The sequence below is a fragment of the Medicago truncatula genome, chromosome 1 (assembly GCF_003473485.1).
Source record: "Medicago truncatula cultivar Jemalong A17 chromosome 1, MtrunA17r5.0-ANR, whole genome shotgun sequence".
NCBI classification, from domain to species: Eukaryota; Viridiplantae; Streptophyta; class Magnoliopsida; order Fabales; family Fabaceae; genus Medicago; species Medicago truncatula.
Window position 1 is genome coordinate 41360584 of NC_053042.1, and position 24710 is coordinate 41385293.

Below are 24710 nucleotides of genomic sequence, written 5' to 3' on the forward strand. Positions count from 1 at the left end.
AACCAGTGTCCGGGAACACCGGTTAGCTAGACCCTTTCTTGAATTACTAGATAATATGAAATGACTGTGTAAAACGGTTTTACACTGAATTTATTTTGCCACATTACCTGCTTATGTATGTTTATTTTAAATTGCTAGTGTGACAAGAAAAATACTCGACCTCTTATTAAATGTCAAAATAAAAAGTAGTTTTACATCTTAAAAAAGTAGTCTTACATCGACAGTGTAGAATCATCAACTCTTTCTCAATATATTAACTTATCAATTTTATTTAAATATCTTCTAAAAATCAACAACTATTTAATAACCGTGTAAAAATACATCATTTATAATTATTGATGTGACTATAAAAGAGATAAACAACTTAAAAATGAAATAATACATATATGGTGTTCGACGTCCAAAAAATTGTCTAACATAGTAACATTTTCATATTAACCCTAGGGAGATTTTAATTACCAGGCATAAGAACACAAAAGACATGATAGGAAGCCAAGTGAAGGTTAGGAACTGAAATAGTTTGAAAATTGCTTTTTTAATATTGAATACTTTCTATTGACACAAGTAAATGATTAAATTACCCCAGCGGTACCGTTGGTTAAAACGTTGGCAGTTAACTGCCGTTGAAATCAGCGGTAGTTAATTGCTTTGCTTTACTATCCCACTTGTTCCGCCACTTTTCCAGTTTTTTAATTAATTAATTAACAATAATAATAATAATAATTAATGTTTCTGTTCTCTCTCATCCTCCCATTAATTATTATTATTATCATTAATGGTTCTTTTCCACTATAAGCATTTGTTGAAAAAAAAAAAACCTCGTTGTACCAAAAAAGTGGCAGAAACAAGTGGGATAGTAAAGCAAAGCAATTTTCCAGCGGTAGTTAACTACCGCTAAGTTCAGTGGCAGTTAACTGCCGGCGCTTTAACCAACGGTAGTTAACTACCGCTGGAGTAATTTGGTCATTTACTTGTGTCAATAGGAAGTATTCAATATCAAAAAAGCAAGGCTTAATTACACTTTTGGTCCTACCATTTTGACCAACTCACGAAAATGGTTCTATCTTTTTTAAATCGAACAAAATCGTCCTTAAACTATATGTTTTTTTGCAGTTTTAGTCCTATTTCCCTATTTTCAACTCCAAAAATGAACAGAAATGACAGTTTTAGTCCAGCTATCTATGCTCAACCATGAAATAAACAAAGAATAAAACATGTGAGTACAAAAAATCTACTTTATTCAACACACTAACCTAATTTCCGAGACATGTTACGTACCTGAAACACGTCTTAGAAATTAGGGATTTTCTTGGTTTGTGTGCTGAACAAAGTAGATTCCTTGTACCCACATGATTTATTCCTTGTTTATTTCATGGTTGAGCATAGGTGGTTGGACTAAAACTGTCATTTTTGTGCGTTTTTGGAGTTGAAAATAGGGAGATAGGACTAAAACTGCAAAAACATATAGTTTATGGACGATTTTGTTTGTTTTAAAAGAGATATGATCAATTTCGTGAGTTGGTCAAAATAAAAGGACCAAAAATATAATTAAGCCAAAAAAACAATTGTCGAATAGTTTTTGGGAGTGGAACCCCATTCATGAAGATGGACCTGACAACTATTCAATCATTTTTCTTAAAGGTTGGCACCCCTCGTTAATGAGGTATGCTCAGTAGGACCCTCCCACATAAAGTCTGTTTAGTTTTTTAGTTATACTGCTTTATAATTTTTTTTTTTGGAAGTTTATGTGCATATTTAGTACCGTGCTTGCAAAATAGAATTTGATGAAAATCACGATAAAAAATTAAGTTAGTATTTGAATTTTTTTGAAAATCATAGCAAAAATGCATCAGAATGCGTGTAACGTGATTGTGTGTTGCAAACGGAAAACCACACACATGCTATATATAAAATGAAAGACACAATATTGCAAAGCACTACCAAAGTAGTTTTGTACTCCCTTCGTCTCACAATAAATTCTTTTTACCCATTTTTCTTTCTCAAAATAATTGTCACTTTAGAATATCAATGCAACATTTATTATTTTTTTCCATTATAATACCCTTATTTATTGAATTTCATTCAACTTAACTACTCCACTAACTACAATTAATAAAAGTGTTTTAGTAAATGATAGTACTAATTTTATCATCAAAATCAACACAATTAATCATTTCCTTAATAACCGTGCATCAACCTTAAACGATTATTATTTAGAGACGGAGGGAGTAATTAGATAGAGCTGTCAATTTGAGTCAATATGTTTCTGGGTTGGACCAAATCAGATCAATTTATCTGAGAGATGGCATCTGGACAAGGACAACCCTCCAATGGTAGGAGACTGCTCTATCAAGATTGGTTTTATTTGAACATCAATTAATTGACATCAAATCCAACATCACATAAAAAGACACCACTTATAATTGTTTTTGTTTTTTGAAGGATATAATTGTTTTTTTTAGAGAGCCACTTATAATTGTTGATGACACAAAAAAGTAATACAAAAACAATATCATATGCAATCCAAATCATATACAATAAGATAAAGCTCCTCTATGACTAATGCCAGCTATGAAAAGATAAAGCTCCTCTAGAATAAATGAACTCAACTTTTTTTTTTAACGACTAAACACATCTTATTAGATGTAGTGATTTTATTGGCTCAATTATAACTCATATCAATAAGAAATTGACATATACTTTATTTTGTGTCAGAAATTTGACAAGGTGCAACCAGTTATAAATTAAAAACCGACAGAGCTGAATATAGTACAGCAGAACAATACTACTAGCATAGCAGTATTGTATTATTGCACACGAGATTTACAGAAACAGAAGCCCTACCAAGTGTAACCAAACCCCATTGACTCCAAAACAGTTTAGTACTACTCAGACATGCAGTTCTCTGGCCCACCCAAAACAGATCAAGATTCCATATAGGCATATACCACAAACTGTTTAGTTAAGAAATTGTTAGTTATTATAATACAAAGATTACATGGCTTAAGTTCCAAGATTTACATAGTCCTTAGAAGAACTATAAATGATAATTAAAGGTTTGTCAAGCCTACCATTCCTAGAAATTCATTTCTACTAAAATAACTAGAATTAACATAGTAGATTTAAACATGAAACATGTTAACCTAGATAGCTAGTTAACAACCAGCAGCCTTGAGAAAATTATCAAATGGGCTAGCAGGAGGCAACTTCATGGGGTCCCTTGGCAATGCTGCTACTTGAGGATTCCCATCCTCATATGCTTCCTACAAGAATATAAAAGATTTTAGTATATATATAACGCCTAAAATATTTGGAATCATGACAAACATTTTGGATGTAAAGAAAAAATATCCCTACTAGATTTCACGGATGTAAAGAAAAAATAAAGAGTAAACGACCATTTTGGTCCTTGAATGTGTGTTATCCCTAGTCACTGAATTAATAAAAAATACAAAAATATTCTTGAGCATGTTTTTCATAACTCAATTTCGTCCATCAAATTACTAACAGAAGATACACTTGAGGATGTTTTTGTAATTTTGATGAATTTAAGAACTACAATGACACTATTGCACACATTTAGAGACCAAAATGACTATTCATGCAAAAATACAAACTGATTTTAAGAGCAAGAGATACCTTTTCGAGTGCTGCGTTACTGTTACGAGCAAAGGCCAGAAACGACTTATCAGGTGATTGAGTGTAATGGTTCTCGAAGGCCAACCAATTTGAAAGCTTCTTCCGTGAACATGTCCCAAGCGATTCACACTGACTAGCCATAGCGTTATATGGGAGAGGCGAAGTGGAGACGGATGTTCCTGCCACATGACTTGCTACCTCCAGTGCCTACAAGCAGTGGATGCACCGTTGAGCTTGTATGCTTTTTTAAGTTATACTAATTGTTCCTATTGAATTTTATACTCGTTTGTTTTACACGTAAACTATGTACTTGGTAATGATGGTATAATTTGAAAATTTGTATGCATCAACATCACAATAATATTATATGATTCAAACATTGGATAGACGAAGCATAATGCAGATTCAAAGTACCACGGCTTGCAATTTGCAATATGCACATATACAAAACACAAAATGTGTACCGATTCCATAAGTTGCCCAATGCTGATAACATGAGGCTGGGGAGGGGATACAGGCATCTTTGGAATGAATCGAGAAAGGTCGGAGACAGAAGCTTCACTGATATTGTCGTCTTCACCTCCTGAATTTGAAGGAAAATCCTGAAAAACAAAAAATGATCAACAAAAATTGAATTTGAAGGAAAATACCTAAAAATAACATAAACATCATGTCAACAGATATAACATACCTCATCAACCGACAACGACTCTTGAGAATAATAAGTCATTTGATTCTGATCAAGAATTGACTGTGGACCAAACACAAAGTCTTCATCAGGCTTGAATGTCTCTGACAGTAGCACAGTCAGGTTATCTGCATCCAGCTAAGAAAAAGAAAACCAAGAAAAACCAAGAAAGTCAGGGTGCTGAAAATTATGAAAAAAAGGTGGCCACTGAATAAAATGCAATACCTCAGTAAAGTTTGTCAAATTATGAATCAAAGCATTCATTATGGTCTGGTGATATTCAGATATTTTGTTCCTCAACTCAGATAATGTTGACATGGCTAATTGATTATCAGAAGCAGTACCATACTCTTTCAAATCCACATTGATCTTAGCATATACTTGATTGTCGTCGCTGATACCCAAGAACGGATCAACCTGATTATATGGAAGCAGAAAGTTGTTAAGATGTATTCTTTGAAGAAAGCATAAAACACAATTTTCATACAAAAGATCAGTCCCTCACTTCAGATTTTGCCAACAATGTGAGCACATCATTCAGATCATGAATCTGATATATTTTGCAGGCAAATACCAGCATCCCAACAGATAATACAAAGATAGACCTTTGACATGCGGGAGGCAAAGTTCCTGCCAGAGAAAGAGTATATCAATTTTGCATTCTTTTTTTAAACAATAAAAAGGAATAGTTTGGGCTTTTAGGTTATGTTAGTCTATATAGGTCATACCATTACTTGGGTCCAACAACATAGTCCAGAGAGACAGAGGAAGCTGGAAGAAGCGGATCACTAGGTTATCTCTGTCTTTTAGGTTCTGCAACATAGCATTTTAAAGATTAAAACAATCAAAATGATGATTACAGAAGTAAAGAACAAAAAGTGAAAATCACAATGACATTTGGTTTCTTATGAAAATGAGAATCCAATATTGCCCATGTACAAGCATCATACATGAGTTATAAGTTATGGCCATAGGTCAATGTGAATACAATTTAAGATGACAAAGATCGACAAATTTATATAGTTGCTTCCGTGAACATGATATATTTTTTTGACAAAACCGCACAAAATTCAATTAAAAAACATTAACTCCACTAAATTGCTTGTTTTCTATTTTGAAGAATCAATTTTAATAGGAACTCAAACATACAATATTACAAATATTCAATTTACCTTTCCATGATTAGTCTACAAGCATAAAAGTAGACTAAGCAGTAAAGGTGAAACCACTCGGATTCAAAAAGCAATTAAAGACAATGGGAATGTGCCTAGACAAAACTACCTTTATGCGTAAAACAATTAGCACTAATATGAATGAATGAGCTATAGCTTCAATATTTGAAGGTAAGTTATCAGGAAGATTGGCTTGAATCCAAAAGGCAGAAAGAAGCTGGCCCATTTGATCTTCACTTAGCTTCATAACATATGGTTCCTGAAACCCAATTCAATATCAAAAATCAAAATATAGTAAATCTTTATCAAGAAAAATTTCAATTAATAAAAATCTACTGACAGAGATCAATTCAGCTACTCACCACATCAGTCAAACTTTGGGATCCTGTAGCCCTATCAATGATTGAGCTGAGTTTGTAAAAGTTAGGGGAAGTCTTCAAGCCACAGCCCTGCTTCCATTCTTCTGTGACCGTATCCCTTTCTTTGTCATCGTGAACAACGTTCCCATGATCTGCAACATTGGTACCATCTCTGCCTCTGCGGAGCTTTTCAAGTAAAGCTGTGATTGAAGCAGATGCAGTTGCAGTCTGAGAATTCCTTTTATTGCGCTGATCCATATATCTAGACCGCAGAGAGGAAACTTCGTTTGTATGGAACGAACTTGGTAAAAGAAGTACAGAAAATATAAGGTGTGCTCCAATGCGAGCTTCTACGTCTGTATGCATCATTACTTTTAGAAGTTGCATGAGAAGAGATTCAGGAAACCCCTAGATGGAAACAACAAAAAAACTATCAATGGATATATTCTGAGATAAAACCAATAAATCGACAAAAATATTCAACCATTAACTGCAAAAGAAAAAAAAAATCACTAGAATGCTGCTCAAAATTATTTTTAAGAGAATGTATCTTCCTCGGTGGCGTATTAAAGTTCTAGAATATTTCCTCAGATATTATTGGCACGGTTACTAAAATGTTTAGCTTCAATTTGCAGTACAACGACTGTTACAAAATCTTCGATAACAACAAGCTTTTCACACCTGCTGCACACGTAAGTTGGCCAAAGCGGAAGTGAGTGCTCGAGCAAGGACTATGAGTGATCCAATGGTTGCTCTTCCAACAACACCAGATGGAATATTTTCTAAGGTTATTGCCATCAAGTCAAACAGTGGTTGAACGTCAATGACCTAGTCAACCAACAAAGAAAAAACAGTAGTTTAGTAGCTGAATAAAAAGCGGCATCTGAGTAAATCTCTGTTCTATTTTTGTATTACCCCATTAGCGATTTCTAGTAAGCAATTCTCAATGGAACTTTGGAGTGAGATATTCAAGTTGAACTCTTGTTCTCCAACAAATTCACTGGAGGCCTGGAAACTTTTCCTTAGATGTCTGCAAAGGTCGCCAACAAAACCAATCTCTGCTAATCGTCTACCTGATCTAATCTGCATGGCTAAAGATGTGGCAACTTGAACTACATATGATTTAAGTTGAGGATCATTCATAACATTTTTGTGGTCCAGATGATGTATCACAGAGGCTAGAATAAACCGTTGATTCCCTGCAGAAAAGGTAAAGATTAAGGGAAATGCCATGATACAGAAAAAATGGAAGGTTTTACAGAAAAAGCATATATGGTAATTAATATTCAAAGCTCATAGATGCTTCAAAGTCCTAAACTCCATACAGTTACGAAGGTAAAACATGGAATATGAATGATAACTGACAATACAACCGCTGCAAAGCAATTTATACAAAAGTAGTGGGAGAACAATACCCGTGTTCTCAATGAAGTAGGCCATCCTCGATAAAACCACCATTGCCAGACCATTCTGAGGAGCCCAGTGTTGCCTTGTATCAAAGTAGACAAACATTGGATCCAATACACGACGCATAGTTGTGCTTTCCTTGGCTAATTCAACCAATCTTTGAATGCATATTTGAGCCCATATTTCTGGTTTTTCAATTTCTTCTCTATAATGATAAATAAAGACAATAATAAGGGAATAGTGAATAAAATCTGTGTAACAAACAAATTGTCACAGCTATAACAGCTAAAAAAGGCCTATTAACGGGCTCTGGAATAAATACCTGGTTAAGAGGGAAGGATCCTTTACTTCTGGTCGTGGTTGGATGATCAAGCAACTAGAGCGATTGTCATTACCAACAACAGAACCAGCCCGGCTTTCACTACGGACAACCTCATTCACCCAATTATGATGAGCCTCTGTCCTGATGTCAGCATCGTCACTTTGTCTGCTCCAATCATAGTTATCTAAAGTGGCGTAAACAATCTGCATTTTGAATTAACCAAAAAATTAGAGATGATACATGAATAGAAAGAAATTCAGATTCACCATGATAATTTGGAAAAATCTATCATTCGAAGAAACCACAGTATAATGGCAGTTTCAAAATAGTTGGGAAGTTTCACTAAAGAGTCAGAATGGTTTAAATGGGGAGAAACTCAATAACTTACCTCATCAAAATCAGCAAAAATGTGTGAAAATTCAGTCATGAACCAAACCTGCCAAAAAAAAGGTAGTTAAATAAACAATGCACCTGAAACGATAATGAAGTCACAACAAACAACCACAAAATTTTACATGAAAATAAACATTGGAAAGTAAGTAAGCAATCAATGAACTGAAACATTATTGTACTTGCAGTGGGTACAATATCTAAAACTAGGGTTTAGAGCTGTTTAGGTCCTGCCATGAGAATGATCTCAAAGGGGTATTTATAGCCTTTCTTGGGCTTGCTTTTCTGTGACTTAGCCCCCAAGTAACTTGGACCCTAAGTCACGTTAGAGCGTTCCAGATGCTTCTAGAAGCTCTTAGAGGCGGCGCCCTTTGAGGGGTTCGCCCAGGGCTCTTTCGGCCCTTCTAGAGGGCGTTGTGCCCTTAATTACGTATTGACGGTCCAATTATGTTCCAGAAAACATGCAAATTTGGAAGTGAAACGCATAACAATTCAAATGGAGCACTAGTTACCATTGCTGAAAGGCATTGCAAGCTTGAGGCCCTCAAACAGCGGTTTTCATGTGTTTCACCTGGCTCCTGTGATAGCATGCATACTTTCCTCACCAATTTCTCAATGTTATGAGTGTAAGTAGAATCTACCTGCACATTCATTGTGTTAGTAGCATGAACATGTATGCAAAAATTATATCAGCTAATTCATTGCAGTGGTACACAGGGACTTGTTTCCAAATATACATCAGTCAAATAGAATTACATTCGTGAAGTAGCCAAAATAAGCAAAGAGCAATATTTTTTTATTGTATTATTCACCTGACAGTAGATGAACCTTGTTAGGGATTGGCAACCAAGTGCCTGAATAGCCTCGTCCTTGGAATAGTCCAAGAGCTCCGAAGTTACATTAAGCACATCAACAGCGAAATATGTGCTGCAATATCATAAGTGAGCTGATGAAAAGAATTCATAGCATATAAAATAACATCAACAGAAAATGGAAAGACAAGAGAATCAATCGTGAGAAACTTACATCTGCGCCTTACAAATGGAAAGCAACTTATTGAAAGATTCTGCTATGATCTTGACTAGTTTGATGTGCTCAGATCTCAGTTCTTTATAGCATCTTTCTTCAAGATATTTTGCTATCTAGCAGAAAGAGCAGAAATAGTGAACTTCAGAATTGGACTGAGCTAATTCAAGTACATCCTATTTTCCTCCTCTTCTTTGAAAAAAATTAAATAAATTGCCCATACATGACTGAAATAAATGAATAAATACCTTTGGAATGCGAAAAGGATTTTTGGCTGCATATTCACATAATTTGACAATTTTCCTTTCGTTTGGAAGCTCATCCTGAGAAGTATTGTATAACATGAATACCAGGGCTCAACCTCATGAACAAATCAACAGTAAAATGAAAAGATATGGCCATATATAATTTGGTAAAATGATTCACCAAAAAGCATGCTCAATTGATTAGAATGACAATACAGGTTAGGTTACTTTACAACATGTGATAATTGAAAATAACTTGTAATAATTGGTAAGAGGCGTGACTGCTTTTATTAAATTATTAGAGGTAGGGGGATAGAAAATAGTAAGAAAGCCATATCAGTGAAGAACAAGCTTCAAATTTCTATTTATTTTTTATCTTTGAGAATAGGAAAACAACTTTCACCTAGCAATTAGAATAAGACAGCATTATGAATACTACATTGCCTACTAACATTTTGCTTTTCTATTGGATCATAATGGTTTTGAAAAAGAGCATCAGCACAAACATTTCAAATCGAATGCATGTCCGATATCCGACACACAAGGTTACATTCAATTACTCCTATTTTCAAATTCAAATCATTCGCTAAGACTCATTTAAAAAAGGTATGATAACACACGAACCGGGGATTTTGGAAAGATATCAGCAAGAAGTTTTCTGTAACGTTTGACTGGTTGTCTTGATCTTGACCTCAAAGCAGGACAGCAAACACACATGCTCTCACAAGCTGGGAAGATCTTCCTTGAGATGACCCCCATTTTCTACACAATTCCCAAATGAGACAACAAAAAATGTAGCCAAATTAGTTCAAACCAACAAAAAATATTCAACTACAAATATCAAAACCAAAAAAAAAAAAACTATAAAATGCAACTAAAGATAGGATCCAAAGAACATACTCAAGAGTACTACATAAGTTACAAACATGGTTGGTTTAGATTTTTCAAAATTAATAAAAAAAAAGGAGAAAACCGTCGAACCAGAAAGGAATAAATAAAGCAAAAACAAGAATAAACTATAAAGAAAAAAACTTTTCAAAGTATAATCAACACTAGTATAAAAATTTGTAAAAGGGCCATGACCAAAACAGTGATAAATACATGTAAAGCAAAAACAAAAAAACAGAAAGAAAAAAAGGTGAAAGATGAGTGAAGTAGTACCAAGTTGGTTTGGAAGAAGATCTGGGAGTGAGAGAAGAAGGTTGTTCAGGAATGGAGAGAATGGGGGTGTGAAATGTAATAATTGATATTGTAGACAGTAAATATGAGTCAAAGGAAAATAATGGCGCGTGGGTTAAGAGTAAGAGAAGTGAGCAGGATCACGTGATGATGTCAGAGAGTTTGAACACAAATGAATTTTCGTTTTTGTTTTGTTTTGTTTGGCGCTGTTTCAAAGTTTTGTCAGAACTTGTTGGAAGACACAACTCAACGGAAATTTTGATGGGTTATTTATTCAAAAAATATTAACCTAACTCAATAGTTTTTTCTGTGCACGCTTATGAAACTGATGTTACAAAAACTTCCTTTTGCGTTGAATACGAAAGCACGGGACGACTTTATTTTGAAACTCTCCATTAGAGGCAGGACAGGTATCCATCCCCATTCTCGGAATAGTCTGGTGAACACTTGTATAGTACCAAAAAAAAACTTTTCTCTTTTCATTCCAATAAATTTTTATTTTTTATTGATTTTAAAGCAAGCTATGAGGGGTCTAATTTTTCTTTGATAGAGAAAATTTGATTTTTTTATGGTGTTCGAGTTCGAACTTCAGACTTAGTATATACTCTCTCCGATCTCATTTATAAAAAACATTTAACTTTTTTTATTTATTGCATAAATAATGTATTTAATCCATATTCCAGACAACATACATTAATTACTTAATGAATCTAAAAAGTTAAATTTTTCTTATAAATAGGACCGAAAGGAGTATTATGCATTGTTTTAGAATTATTCAATTTTTTTTTTTGGGAGTTAATCATTTTTTTAAGAGTTACTCAATTTTTGTTTATCATTTATAAAATAATTGACTAGATACATCACTTAAAGAAGACTATCTTTAAAGTATAGATTAAACGAAAATGCATATTTTTTATCTTTAATATCTTTAGTTATCTTTTAGAAAAAATTATGAAAATTTAATATTTTAAAAATATTCATCGAGACGAATCCAACGACATCTTATAAAATATTATTGATCTTTGTATATTAATAGAAAAACATGATCAAAGTTTACGAGGTCAACAAGATACATTATCAAACATGTCGTCTAATATGGAACGGAGGGAGTAATTAATTCTTAAATCATATTTCAAGAGTATATATTAGCATTTTTCTAATTAAGGTGAAAACCGCATATGTTCGTACGCTAAATCGACTTGTCCCTCATTGCTGGCTTAAAAAAAAAAAGAAAAAACATTTCATGATTAGAACATAGAATAAGAGAGTGAGAATGTTGATGACAGCCAATAGATCCATGATGGAAATATATGTAAATGAAATTGCTGCACATGTTCCTAGAGCTTGTTAAATTTTTGGGTCACATGGCAAAATTTGTTGGAATCAAACGGGCATGTTCATGGTACCTCAATATTCCAAATAAAGCAAGAGATATGATATTTTATACAACTATTTTATGATAATTTTTTGACAATTTTCTCTCTCATACTCACATTATTCTCTTGTTCTTTTTTTTTTCCTCTCTCCATTATATTTAACCAATGAAAAGAGAGAAAAAAAAGTTGTCACAGTAATTGTCTCAAGTGGTTGTTCAAATATCACTACTCATGAAGCAATGATATATTTGTATACTCTACACGCTTGAACCAAAAGCTCGAAATACTAATTCATTGTAACAACAATGTTGAACCTGATAAGTTGCACAACCGGAAACTGAAATGAAGGGTAGGGAATGAGAGAGGAGAGTACTGAAATTGAATTATGTTTATTGATATGTGAATAAGAGAGTAGTGTACATGAGGTGAGTGAGTAAGTATCTATAAACCATTACTTACTATTGCACCACTTACTTAACTCACAAGTAACTAATAATGTTCAACTAACTCTCGTTTAGTTACTAACCCCATTCAACTAACTAAGTAGCAGCAAATTAATAGTAAAATTACTCAACAACAACAGTTACCACTATCGCCAAAAGCCTAATTGAGAATAGGAACCCAACGTCAATTAATATAACAACTCACGTGTTTTTATTAAGAGAAATGATATTTTGACAATCATTTTGTAACAATTTATATGACAATTTTATCTCTCATACTCACATTATTTTGTTACTTTCTCTCTATTGCTTTGGTTTTCATGTCACTATCTACTTTCCTTTGTAAATTAATGGTTGTTACAAAAATGATCACTCAAATGGTTGTTCAAATAACACCTCTTTTATTAATTGACATGACAACTTATCATTGATGCATGTGTAAAATAATTGTACTTTCACAAAATATATCAATTAAATTCATATAATTATTATTTTGAATCGAAATTGATTTCCTCCAAAACTTAATTTGGCCAGAAATAATTAAAATAATAATTTTCCATAGAATTTTTTTTAGAGGAATTTGCCATAACTTTTTATTTATTTTTTAGAAAAGAATTTGCCATAACTTATATACTAAAGATAACACACAAAATTCAAACACGCTTTATAATAGATAATCAAAACATAAACCACTCGATTTCAAGTTCAATTTTAATATAATCAAAATAAAAAAATCACAATGACTTCGGACCGCAATAAAATATTCAAAAAACAAGGTAGATTAATGGCCTCTTGTTTGAGCTTATATACTTGCATAAGTTTTGTGAGACTGTATGAAAGAACTTACGAAAACAGCTTATGACAATTTTCAAAAGCTTTTTTCAATTTATTTTCATAAGTAAGCTTCTTTCGGTTTATTTTCAGGAGTTCTCTAATATAGCTTATTAAAATAACTTATAATATATACAAAAACAATTTAACTTTATTTTATATTTTGGTATAGAAATAACTTATGCGAGCTTATACATAAACGCTTATCGATAAGCGCTTGCACTATAAGGATAAGCTACAATTAAGTTGTTTATCGGAACAGACCCTAAGTAGCCACAATAAAAATGTTAGATAGACTAGTCCCCACCCTTAAATAGGGAATCTGCAAAAATGGTCCAACTTGTTAGTTGTTGGACAGAAAGTTTGAGAAGGACCCATCACTCATGACTGTAGGACGACCTCTTTCTATATTTCTAATCAGCACATTCCGTGCAACACAAGCATCCAAGTCATACGATTTCTTAAGTGAATCAATAATTACCAGGGACATGAGTTTTAGCAGCTTAAATTCACAAACGAAATAAAAAGTATTAAAACCAGGACATTCAGCCACATCCACTTCGCTTTAGGTTTACCGTTTTTCTTTTTCCTCCACATTTTGCTAATCGCTTTAAGATGGTTCAACTTGAGTGAGTCTGTAATGCTCAACATTTAATACCCTAATGATTTACATTTAAATATGACTGTCAAAAAGAGATGATCTACTAAGTTAAAAGGCATCAAAACATACAAGTGACACTATCCAAGGTAGAACTTTGATCGGAGGTTGTCCAGAATCTCAGCATACTCTATCGGGGTTGCCTCAGCGCAGAACACTTCATTCCAGATCTTGCGCAAATCTGCAAAAATATGTAAACAACTCAATCCAATTAGATGGACAACTCTGGCAAATATCAAACATTAGAACCAAATAACAATTTGACCAAAAAAAAAGAGCGCCAAATAACAACAGCATGAAAATAACTTCTCATTTTCTGTGTAAGCAAGTCAGTAACTAAGAGGTATGCTAATAAAAGAAAAAGTAAACTTATTTCGGCTTCACACAACACAATTCATTATGCAAAGTTAAACGTTATGTTCCACGTTGAGTGAGTACGGAAGATTGGTGTGGTAATTAAGTAATGAGGGTCCCCCACCTATCAGACCAATTTTGGTTGAGCTCTTCTCATAGGCTCGAGAGCCCTATTGATAAGGATGCACAATTATTGTTTCAGACAAGTATCAATAAGAAAAATGACACAAGTCAAACAATATATGGTGCAATTCGGTATCAGACAAAGATGACATGCCATGGAATGTGTTCATTTAACACCGAGCTCCCTATTGTCATGTTAAAAGACATCTTCCATAATCCCCAATTTATATTTTGTCCTCGATAAATCTTTTGTTTTAATTATATTTCGTAAAAGCACACCGTGCTTTTACTTTAAAATTTCGACAACCAAGAAATGTGTCATTCATTCACCCATATCCACAACCGGTTTGGCTTATTATAGTTATAGAAAGTTGTCTGACTGTGATTATAGAATTTCCTACAGCAAATATATATAAGGTGAAAACAACTTTGTAACTAGGTAGTCAGAGGTTATAATTGCAGAAACAATCTTTTTATTCACAGGGAAAATGTGGGTGCATTTAAACCTGCCCAAACTCCACAATGGAGATAGCCAGCCACCTATGCATTGCAGCTGACCTTTCCCTATTACTGCCAGGAAGATATTACACATTTTGTACTTTCATTCTTTCCCAGATTTGATTGGTTGGATAAACTATGGTGCTGAATGAGCAGAGCAACCACCAAAACTGAGTTTACTTGAGTTCTTAATTCAGGGACTTCTATAATGAAAGTCTTTTTTTTTTTTTGGTAGTGCTAATGAAAGTCTTTTAAACAAAAGAAAGAACTGATAAAACATTTAAATTCTGCAAAAAGATAGGAAACATAAAATGCATTATGTTGTTATACAATTACATTACATTACATTCTCTAAATTTTGTTCCTCTTTCTTATTCCTTTCTTCAGCCTAACCATGTTTCATGAAACCTTTAAACTTTCAAGAGATTTCAAAAAGTGTGGCAATCATAGAAACACTCAAGACTTTTACCCCTAATAAAAAATATACATACCATCCTTAGCAGCTGATGGAAGGCACATTACGATCACATCAAATCTCGGCACCTTGGTTAAATTATCCATATAACTAACAACTAGATCCATGTCTTCGCTGCCAAAAGAGAAAATTCGTTATCATGATGAAAGATCAAACAGAACTCAAAACAAAACAACAAACTAATTCTCTAATAAATACTTACGCAAAAAAGGATGGTACACACTTGATGATCTCAACTAGCAGGGTAGAAGATAAGGCATTTTTGAATATTTTCGGTAATTCATGGGGAGACATTGCCTAACATGAAAACAGAAATAGAAGAGCAGATCATTCAACAGCAGAAGTACGGCATATATGATGGAAAATATACTTAAAACTTAAAATATAATCAAATGCACAACAGATTTTAATACCTTTAATAGACAAGCCTGCAAAGCAAGATCACCAGAAAACCCTCTCCAAGAGACCTCAAACTGATAAGCTGTAGTTGGTGGCGTTATGTTCTTTGCAGCTTCAGCCATGGCTCGACAAGCAGCTTGAGAAGCAAGCTGTTCAACAGATGCTTTCATTTCCGGCTTAGTTTTATGATTTCTCTGTTAAAAATGTTACACCAAAAATATGTAAAACAGGACAATGAACGGGGATATGTAAAATTACTAGCGTCATAACTGAAAAAACTAATATCCTAAAATCACAGCAATATAATAAACCTGGCAAAAGTTTTAGGGTTAATTAAACACAAAATCCTAGATAAGTTTTGCTTCTAAACAGAACTACATTACTAGACGATAAGAGTGGAGAATTTGAAGATAAAGCTTAACCTGTTCCAAGCTGTGGCTTGCATTATAACCTTCCTTAGAACCATTTCCTACTAGTCCTTGAGTCCTGCTTGCAGATTTTGTATCCTTACTAGTGATCTCCTCCATCAAGAGTGGTTCTTTAGCAGGAATTTGCCGCTCATTACCCTGACAAGTATCAACATGATCAAACTTTAGGCCGGACACTATGCATGAGGAACACCAAACAAAGTAATCTTACATCTGTCTCATCCATGGAGATAACAATATATCTAAACATTTTGTTAAAAACTCAAGTTATTTGTACCTTTATTTGACAATGAGCTTCAGTTGGCCCTGACTTTTTAGTACCATGTGAAACAGAGTGGATGCTGCTGCTTCCATTAACTTTTGTCTCGGACTTTGCCACTTTTTCTACAGTGTTTCTTAGTGCTTTGGATGCTTTATGTAGAATTTCCTGGACGAAAGGAATTTTAAAAGTTTAATTTGTGCACTAGAGAGAAGTGAGGAAAAACATAGACATGAAACAAGAACATAGACACTAAGTATCCTAGTGTCTCGTCGTGAAGCCTGGTCATAAAGTAAGTGTCATGTCATGTTTTTGTGAAGTAGCCATTGCTGCCTGAATTGAGGGCATGAGACGGGTATATCAAAAGCCACTATGCCCAACAGACCATTAAATCCCCATTTATTTCCCTTTTTGTTTGACTGCCCCTCCAATTTTTAAGGTGATTTAAAGAATTTATACGGTTTCCACTCTGATTCTTTCCACCATTTTCTTGCAAACCCGTCCTTATCCAGCAGCAAATATGTTTTCTAGCATTCCCAAAATTATTCTGGCAGCCGCTTGAACTATGTTGAATTTGTTCATTCGAAACTTTGGTCATAGTGCAAGAAATAGATATAAGCTGCCTAAATAGATCCTAAACAATCCTTTCCTGGCATGAGCTATGTAACACCAGGTTTCACTAAAAAATTGCCCCATAAGGCCTGAATCTATGCTGACAAACAGAAGACTTCAAAATTAAGGAAAACACTTTTGACTAGTATATATCACTCGTTTTCATGGAGAAAAATCTCTATATATAACATTCATCATCTAAAATCGTATCATTTGCAGTTTGTAACTCTACATTACCCAAAATATTCCTCTAAACCAATGTTGCTAAACATCAGCGATGGCAACCTGACCAATTTGTGAAGGACGGTGGCGTCTTGACGGCATCAATAACACTGCTCTCAAGTATATTATCCCTCGTTCCGTTTCTAATGTTGTAATTCTCTATTCCATCCTAACTACTAAATCTAAGCCCCTTTAATCCCAAATCTTTCTTTAAGACATCAACTCGTTTGATTTGGGATTACATCTCAATGTATGCAATTATGTAATGATGGATGAACCTAAAATTTAAATTTTGTGCCAACTCTAACGGTCAACCCTTGTTTTCAATGCTCGTGGCCTATATGTACTGATGGATGAACCTAAAATTTAATTTTGCGCCAACTCGAACGGTCAACCCTTGTTTTCAATGCTCGTGGCCTATATAGCTATTAAAATAGAAAATATGAAGTATTAAAACCACGTTTCTTTCTAGTAGTCATGTAATAATACCGCAAAAACTTGTGTGCTTACCTTCTCATACAGTGACTTAGCATCGGCATACTGTTTCTTGACTTCTTGATTGTTAGGTTCCAACCTCATGGCAAACTCGGCATCTGTAATTTAGGGAAATAGATGGTTAATGAATTCAAATATCAGAATGCTTTTGTATTAAGAAAAAACATATGTATATGACTTGCATATTAAGTTCACACACCCTCCATGGATTCTTTATTTTTGCCAAGTTCTTTTCTAGCCGTTGCTCGCCGAGAGTATGCTTTTATGTACCGATCATCAAGATTTAAGGCCTCTGTACAGTCATCCTCAGCCTCTTGAAATCTGCTGACACATAGTTGAGGAATGAAACATAAAATCGTTAGCCAAAAAACTCTTTACGAGCATCAGTAAGGTGATATACCAATTAACACATGACAGTACGTGAAAAACTACTTTCTGATATTTAGGATCACACAATTGTAAAAGACCATAATTTAGTGAAAATTTTATGAATAAGCTATAATTCTTTCAAGACAAAATGCAATCTTGCCTTCTTAGCTTTATATGGGCCATTGCCCTATTTGCATAGGCTACAGCAGTGGGTGAGAAGGCAATGCTCCTTGAATAGCAATCAATAGCTTCCTTAAACTTCTTCTGTTTGAAAAACTCATTACCCTGTAATAGACGGATGGATTGCAGTATCTTCAGAATCACACAAGACGGCAACATAAAAATCAATCCATAATCTATTTATTATTGCTAAAATAATGATCTGTCGGGACACATGTCAGTTCATGACCATCTGATTTCCCACCCAATAACATTTATTTAGACCCATGTTATATAAAGGGTTTCAGTATTAGCAGTATCCAAACAAATTGATTTGCCCCACCCGCAAGACCAAAACAGTTAGAAGAGAGGGAAAAAAGCTCCTACCAGGTCTTTCTCAGAAGCAGCATCAGGAACATCTTCAGAAGCCAAACTGCTACTCACACGACTCAACACGTCATTATTTCTTGAGAAATCATACTGAGCTGAAGAACTTCTCACATGATCAACAGCAATAGTATCTCCTTTTGATCTATTCTCCACACCCATTGATCGATCACTCCGAGAAGATGAACCCTTTATGAATTTCTATGAAAATATAATACGTCACAAATGAATTAATACATCCATACATAAGCAAGCACATACATATATAGCATACCAATATATATGGAAAATAAAGAGGGTCCTTTTCCCATCAACACACCATTGAAACATAAAGTAAGCATGAAAGTTAAGAGAAGAACCAAGTAAATAAAAATCAATTCTAGGATAAAAAACTCCAACTTCTAGCTTCAAGTAGAATCAATTCGAGAGAAAAAATCAATTCTACTCCAGAGCAATCAAACATGTCATAATCAATTTTGGCCACCGCAAGAAGTGAAACCAAAGATACACTAATTCAAAACATTAATCTCACTTTTCATTACTCCTCACAAAGTTGCACATGTATAGTAATTGCAACAAGAAGGTTAAGATAAAATTACCAACATTTTCCTTATGTGACTTCGTTTTGGACGCTTTATCCTTTGTAGAAAGTTCCCAATCCTGCAAGTCGTTTAAGAAACCCTGAAAATCCTGAGAATACAAAAAATCAACGATTAGAAGTATAGGAAAAAGAAACGGTGAAGTATTAAAGTTGCTAAAATCAAATGGAACCGTGAAGAATTAATTAACTGTACCATTTTGTGATGTGATCGTAGCGGTGAAATGAAGTTCAGTTCTGCGTGCTTACAATGAAGTATGAACTATGGAAAAATTGCTTAGTTTGAGACGAAGGGGGTAAAGTAATGGAATGTTTAGAAAGAAGTTTCGCGAAGAAGTACCAATTATAATAAGCCCAAACATTATATTGGGCTAACTATGGTTTACGTGGCTCAAGGCCCAAAATATATTACTAACTTTCTAATATTTTTTTATCGCTATTACTTTTTCCATACTATCAGTTTCTCACGCACCCTATTTTTTTTCAAGAATACCTTTATTAGGATACATTATGTTGAGCTGAATGTTTTTTTTTTTTACTCATTAAGAAACAATTCTTAATCAAGTTTTTTTTATTTTACGATCGAACTCTAGATTGCTATGGTTTAATTCCCCTAAGAAATGCAGGGCTAACACCCAAAAAAAATTAAAAATTAGTTGAATCTCATTAAAATAAGATTAATACATAACAATAGCAACAATATTGAACATTATAAAAAAAAATATCTTATTTTGTCCTTGTATAAAAAAAGTATTTCGATGTAAAAAAAATCTTCCAATTTACCTTTCATTTAATTAGTTTATTTTTATCTTTTCATCAACTTTTACCAATAAAACGAAAAGATGAACACGTTAATATGCGTCTTGATCTCAATTACTATAAAATAGTATATCTTTAAGCAGTTTTACATATTTCAAACAAGAAAAACACTTGTCTTAAAATAAGTGTACAAAATCATCTACGCTGGAGACATCCATTTTTAAATACTTAAATAAGTCTTACGGGAATACATCATTCATTTATAATTTTTTAATAGTAGTACATACTTCATCCGTCTCATAATAACTGAGTCATTTTGTAACACCCAGTTTTCCCAACGTAAAAATTTCATTTATTTAATCAGAGTAATTTACATAAACGGAATGTCACATTTCTTTTCTTAAAATCATAAACGGAATAATTAATTAATTATCCTTCAAAATTCAATAACATAATATTTAATAATTCACAGCGGAATTTATTCGAACATCTAAAATAATTTTGGCACGAAGGCCTCATCAAAGTATCTCATAAAAATCCAATTAACAACTTAATCATGTAAATTCATAAGTAATACGTAAGGAATAGAAAAGCATGCAACAAAGTTTCCATCCCGTTACGTTAAGAAATCGATTGCAAGGTTCTCTTCTCGTTCCTCCTCTTCTCTAGGTTTTCTCCATCTTTCTCCAAAAACTGGTTGTACGTGAAAAACTATTCTGACTTCTCACTTTTCTCTTTTTATAACCTTAACCTACCTATTTTCTCTTAACTCCACTTATTCTCTTAAACTCTTATAAATTCCCAAATCAGCCCCCAAAATATCAATATTCTATTTTAATATATATATAAAATACTTCTACACCAAATAACAAATATATTTCTACACTAGATAATATAATATAATATACTACTAAAACACCAACCTATAACACAAAAATAACACACATCATCATAAATCAAATAAATTATTTAAAAAGACTCTAAACTCAATAAAATAATCAAATAAAACAAATAGTTCAAAGAGGGCGTTACACATTTCACTTTTTAATACAATATTATTAATGATTTTTTTTCCTTTATAACTCTAATTAATACTATTTCGTCATTTTCAATTCAATATATTCCACTTTTCATTCGAATGCATTAATACTTAACAAGTGCATTTAAAACTATTTTTCTCTCCTTCATTTATACATTTTTCTTAATACATGTGAAATGAGCTTTTGGCTCTGTTAATGCGGGACGGAAGGAGTATAATTACTCAATCCTTCAACCCAACATATCACACAAATCACTAATTAACTATAAAAAAATTATACTATTATTACACATCAAATTTTTAACATTCAAAGAGCGTGGATCCCACTTAAAAATAGGATCTTGAGTGAGATACTTGGTCCGATAAGACCCCAAAAAAATATCCTGTCAAAGGAGGTACGTAATAGGCATCCAGCCGATTAAGCCTCTCCCATTGGAATGGTTTACCATCCTAAAACAAAGCACACTTGAACTTTGAATTTGTTTTGATAAGTCCTCTTTTGATTTTGTAAAGTGAGGAATGTTAACAACACTCATTTTTGAGTATTCTCTAACATTCACTCTTTCATTGGATAAAACCCATGTATGTTCCACCATTTTATGTGGGTTCAATTTTCAAAGTCTAGATCTACAATGATTTAAACTAATAAGAGAGAGTGTTGCTACCGTTCCTCTCATAAAGTATAGCCAGGCTCTCGGCTATGTCTTGAGGGTGGGGAATGCATTTTCTCGGGAAATTAAAGTTTGGGTTAGGTTAGGGTGACGGTGGATGTAATTTCAGGTCCTAGAAATAAATAAGGTTGAACAACAATGGTTAGACCTCAAATAAGAAGAGACAGTGAAAACTGTCTACAGTCACGGCACAATGATAGAGTAGTAGGGTCGTGGATGACGGATGCAAGCTCTGTAGTCTGCATAAAAGAGGTGCAGTGGTCTTGTCAACATGATTGCCACCACTGTTATGTAGTATTTGTGTTATTATTTGCCTTTCATTTCAATTCAATTCAAGTAAATGAAAAAAGCATCTCCCTCTCTCCCTCACTCTTTCTTTTACGTACAACACCTCACTCTCAGGGCCCCTTTCTTTATCATCTTCATGTTCATTCAACCACTCAACTCAATCTTAAAAAACTAACAATAAATCAATCACTCACACATTCAATCAATCACACATCACTCCCCCCATTTTTCGAATTTCTCTTTCCCTTCACTCACTCATTGTCATTACTATACCACCACTACCATTTACCACCACTATTCAACAATACTTTCATATTTTTATTAATAAAAATACAATATTGCTCATCAATAATAAAAATAGCAATTAGAGTTCAAATTTAAATAAGTTCCCAATATTGCTGCTCTTTGAGAATTATTTGAGAAACTTAATCGTTTTCTAGTGAACACATAAACTTAAATTTTTTAATTTGGCAAAAAAAATAAAAAATCACAATAGATGCAATTATACAAAGGTAGACATGTGATTATAAATCTGATGCCAAAATAAAGCATGTATGATTAGTGTGTTTTTTTAGACAGGTGTCGTCGAAAACTAAGACAAACAATTTTAAGATTATGAGTTGATAAAGACATCTAACATAGCAGCAATGTCACTTAAGCAGAGCCGTTTCTAAAGTTTTGGTGGCAAGCCTATAATTCTAATCTTAAATAACAGGTAATAAAAAGAATTAATTTTGCAATTTTGGCCTCCTAAGTATCAAAACAACAATTTTTTTTATTTTTTTTATTTTTTTAATTTAAAAATTGATTTTTTGGTTTTTAAATTTTTTTAATTAATTAATTACACACGTGGCCTACCACGTAGGCGTTGAATAAGTCAAAATTGATCAAAAAGACCAAAGATGCAAAGGGGCTAAATCTTAGGGGCCAAAATTGTGGTTTCTATATTTAGGGAGCCAAAATTGCAAGTTTTTGAAAGTTAAGGGGGGAAAAGTACACTTTAACCTTAATTTTTTTTTAAAGTGTGAACATAATTTACTCTAACATGGTAGTTTAACTACATTACAAAATTATCTAATAAAAAAATCAAAATTCATAAAAAAAAAAAATCATTGAATTAATTATTTAATATTCAAATTTTCACAAAGGTGTTGATTTTTCAAAGAGTTGGAGAAGGGTCACTCTAACCGGGGATAATAAATGGATGGGTAAAACATAAATCATCATATTAATCAATTTAATGACAAAAACTTTTTCCTTTCTGACGAGGTCAATCAAATGGATCCAATAAATATCAAAATCTCCTTTCATAAAACATATCTAATGATAGACAACTCTCAATAAACTTCAGTTGCTATATAAATACATACTTTTATTTATAAATTTAAGTATTATATAAATAGTTGTTTAAATAACACACATTTATCTAACAGTCACGCATTTGTATGATATATGACCACCTTGCAAGATTATGAGCAATATGGGTCTTAACTTGGTGTGGTAACGCACTTATGAATGAATTAAAAGAGTCCAAAACGCCTTTAGAATCAAAAGAGAAAATGACTTCCTTCAAATCCAATTCCCACATTCATTCAATAATTGATAGCAAACCCAATGCATCTCCAAAAGTAACATCAGCAACTAATCTTATAATATGTGAGGATCCAGATCAATGTGATATTAGAGTCTCGTCTGAAAAAGTGGATGCATATCATATGAATGTAATAAAAAGAGTGAGCAAGGAAGAAAACCGCATAACCATAGAAACACTATAACTAAAAATCAACCTATTACTCTCACCTCCTCACCTTTCAATCCCAAACTTGTTGTATCTCTCCGAGAAATATGCATCAATATTTCACATTTTGAATCCACTCTAATAATTCGTCTTACACCATAGTAATTAGTCTCATAATTAATATTCGAACTTGTATACAGTAGGTACACTAGTAATTCCACAAATAAGCAGATTGGACTATTGACAACAACCTAGCGTGGCCCATTTGCATCCAACCAGGGCCCTCGTCTACTCCAGTCACATTCCAAATCTAAGTGTGATTTTAATTTCAGAATTAATTAAGTTTTTTTTTTTTTTTTTTAAAAAAAATGTCACTTTTCCAAAACTATTTTTATAACTATTAATATCATAAAAGGGAAAAAAATTATGTTTTTCAATGATTCTTTTTTTGACTCATAATAAATTAAATATGGATTTTTTTTTAATACCATCAATACATGAGGAATTTTAATATTTTTTTAAGGAAGGAATTTTGATATTTAATATATAGAGTGGGGATGTCTGTTATTATGATTTTTTTTTATCTATTCACATTTATGAAAACAAAAAAGTAAAATAAAAATGTGTTAATTGCTGCAAGACAATTTTTTTTTTTTTGTGTGTGGTGCAATGAAAGTTGGGTTTAACATAAGAAATTAATCTTTCACAATGTGTCAAATCTATGTATGCATCCATATTTATTGTCTAAGAGTGTTTTGAATATGATTTACCTATCTTGAATAAAACATACGAGGGTGTGGATTCATACCCTAGAAAAAAGGCGTTGATTATGATTGTTTATATTTAACGTTTTATTGTGGGGTAAAAAAAAGATAAAATAATATTTCAAAATAGAAAAAAATAATGTGAATTTATTTTAAAAAAGAAAAAAACATTAACCATTTTCTTAATTTATTTAAAAACAAATAGCAAACAAAATAACAGTAGAGAGAAGGTAAAATAAAAATTCAGAAAGAAGATCAAAGTAAGAAATAAAGGGAGAAATAATTTTCTTTTAGAATGACAGTAGAGTAAGAGTTTAGAAAGAAGATCGAAGTATGAA

At 32.9% G+C, this 24710-nt stretch overlaps 2 protein-coding genes across 4 annotated transcripts; both read right to left on the reverse strand.

Annotated features, from left to right (window-relative positions):
* Positions 1-2906: 2906 nt before the first annotated feature.
* Positions 2907-10788, reverse strand: LOC25484694 (protein SEMI-ROLLED LEAF 2). Its single transcript, XM_013613614.3, has 20 exons — positions 10410-10788; positions 9873-10010; positions 9252-9326; positions 9004-9119; positions 8790-8904; positions 8490-8618; positions 7976-8023; positions 7588-7790; positions 7274-7470; positions 6774-7057; positions 6540-6686; positions 5862-6266; positions 5609-5758; positions 5056-5140; positions 4833-4957; positions 4553-4744; positions 4331-4465; positions 4104-4241; positions 3640-3846; positions 2907-3263 (listed from the first exon to the last, which is right to left on the reverse strand). The coding sequence occupies exons 2-20, from the start codon at positions 10005-10007 to the stop codon at positions 3156-3158; spliced, it is 2994 nt and encodes a 997-aa protein (XP_013469068.1). The 5' UTR covers positions 10008-10010; positions 10410-10788; the 3' UTR covers positions 2907-3155.
* Positions 10789-13494: 2706 nt separating this feature from the next.
* Positions 13495-19441, reverse strand: LOC25484695 (RNA polymerase II-associated protein 3). 3 transcript variants are annotated; one of them, XM_013613615.3, is made up of 12 exons: positions 19310-19441; positions 19119-19205; positions 18516-18716; positions 18130-18254; positions 17800-17921; positions 17616-17698; positions 16290-16439; positions 16007-16150; positions 15599-15778; positions 15388-15482; positions 15202-15299; positions 13495-13916 (listed from the first exon to the last, which is right to left on the reverse strand). In XM_013613615.3, exons 1-12 carry the CDS (start codon positions 19310-19312, stop codon positions 13816-13818), a joined length of 1389 nt encoding a protein of 462 aa, XP_013469069.1. In that variant the 5' UTR covers positions 19313-19441; the 3' UTR covers positions 13495-13815. The 3 variants fall into 3 exon arrangements, with proteins under 3 accessions (XP_013469069.1, XP_039685528.1, XP_039685533.1); XM_039829594.1 differs by having other exon boundaries at positions 17800-17924; XM_039829599.1 differs by having other exon boundaries at positions 17800-17924; positions 19115-19205; positions 19310-19406.
* Positions 19442-24710: the final 5269 nt, after the last annotated feature.

What these genes read in the sequence shown, in the direction of transcription:
- LOC25484694 (XM_013613614.3), bottom strand. Translation starts at nt 10,007, where the DNA reads ATGGGGGTCATCTCAAGGAAGATCTTCCCAGCTTGTGAGAGCATGTGT. An exon ending in ATTTGACAAACTTTACTGAG is followed by an intron (nt 4,466 to 4,552) that starts GTATTGCATTTT and finishes TCTTTTTCTTAG; the next exon opens with CTGGATGCAGATAACCTGAC. An exon ending in TTGGGCAACTTATGGAATCG is followed by an intron (nt 3,847 to 4,103) that starts GTACACATTTTG and finishes CACTGCTTGTAG; the next exon opens with GCACTGGAGGTAGCAAGTCA.
- LOC25484695 (XM_039829594.1), bottom strand. An exon ending in CAAGCCACAGCTTGGAACAG is followed by an intron (nt 15,779 to 16,006) that starts GTTAAGCTTTAT and finishes CATTTTTAACAG; the next exon opens with AGAAATCATAAAACTAAGCC. An exon ending in TGTGTACCATCCTTTTTTGC is followed by an intron (nt 15,300 to 15,387) that starts GTAAGTATTTAT and finishes CTCTTTTGGCAG; the next exon opens with CGAAGACATGGATCTAGTTG.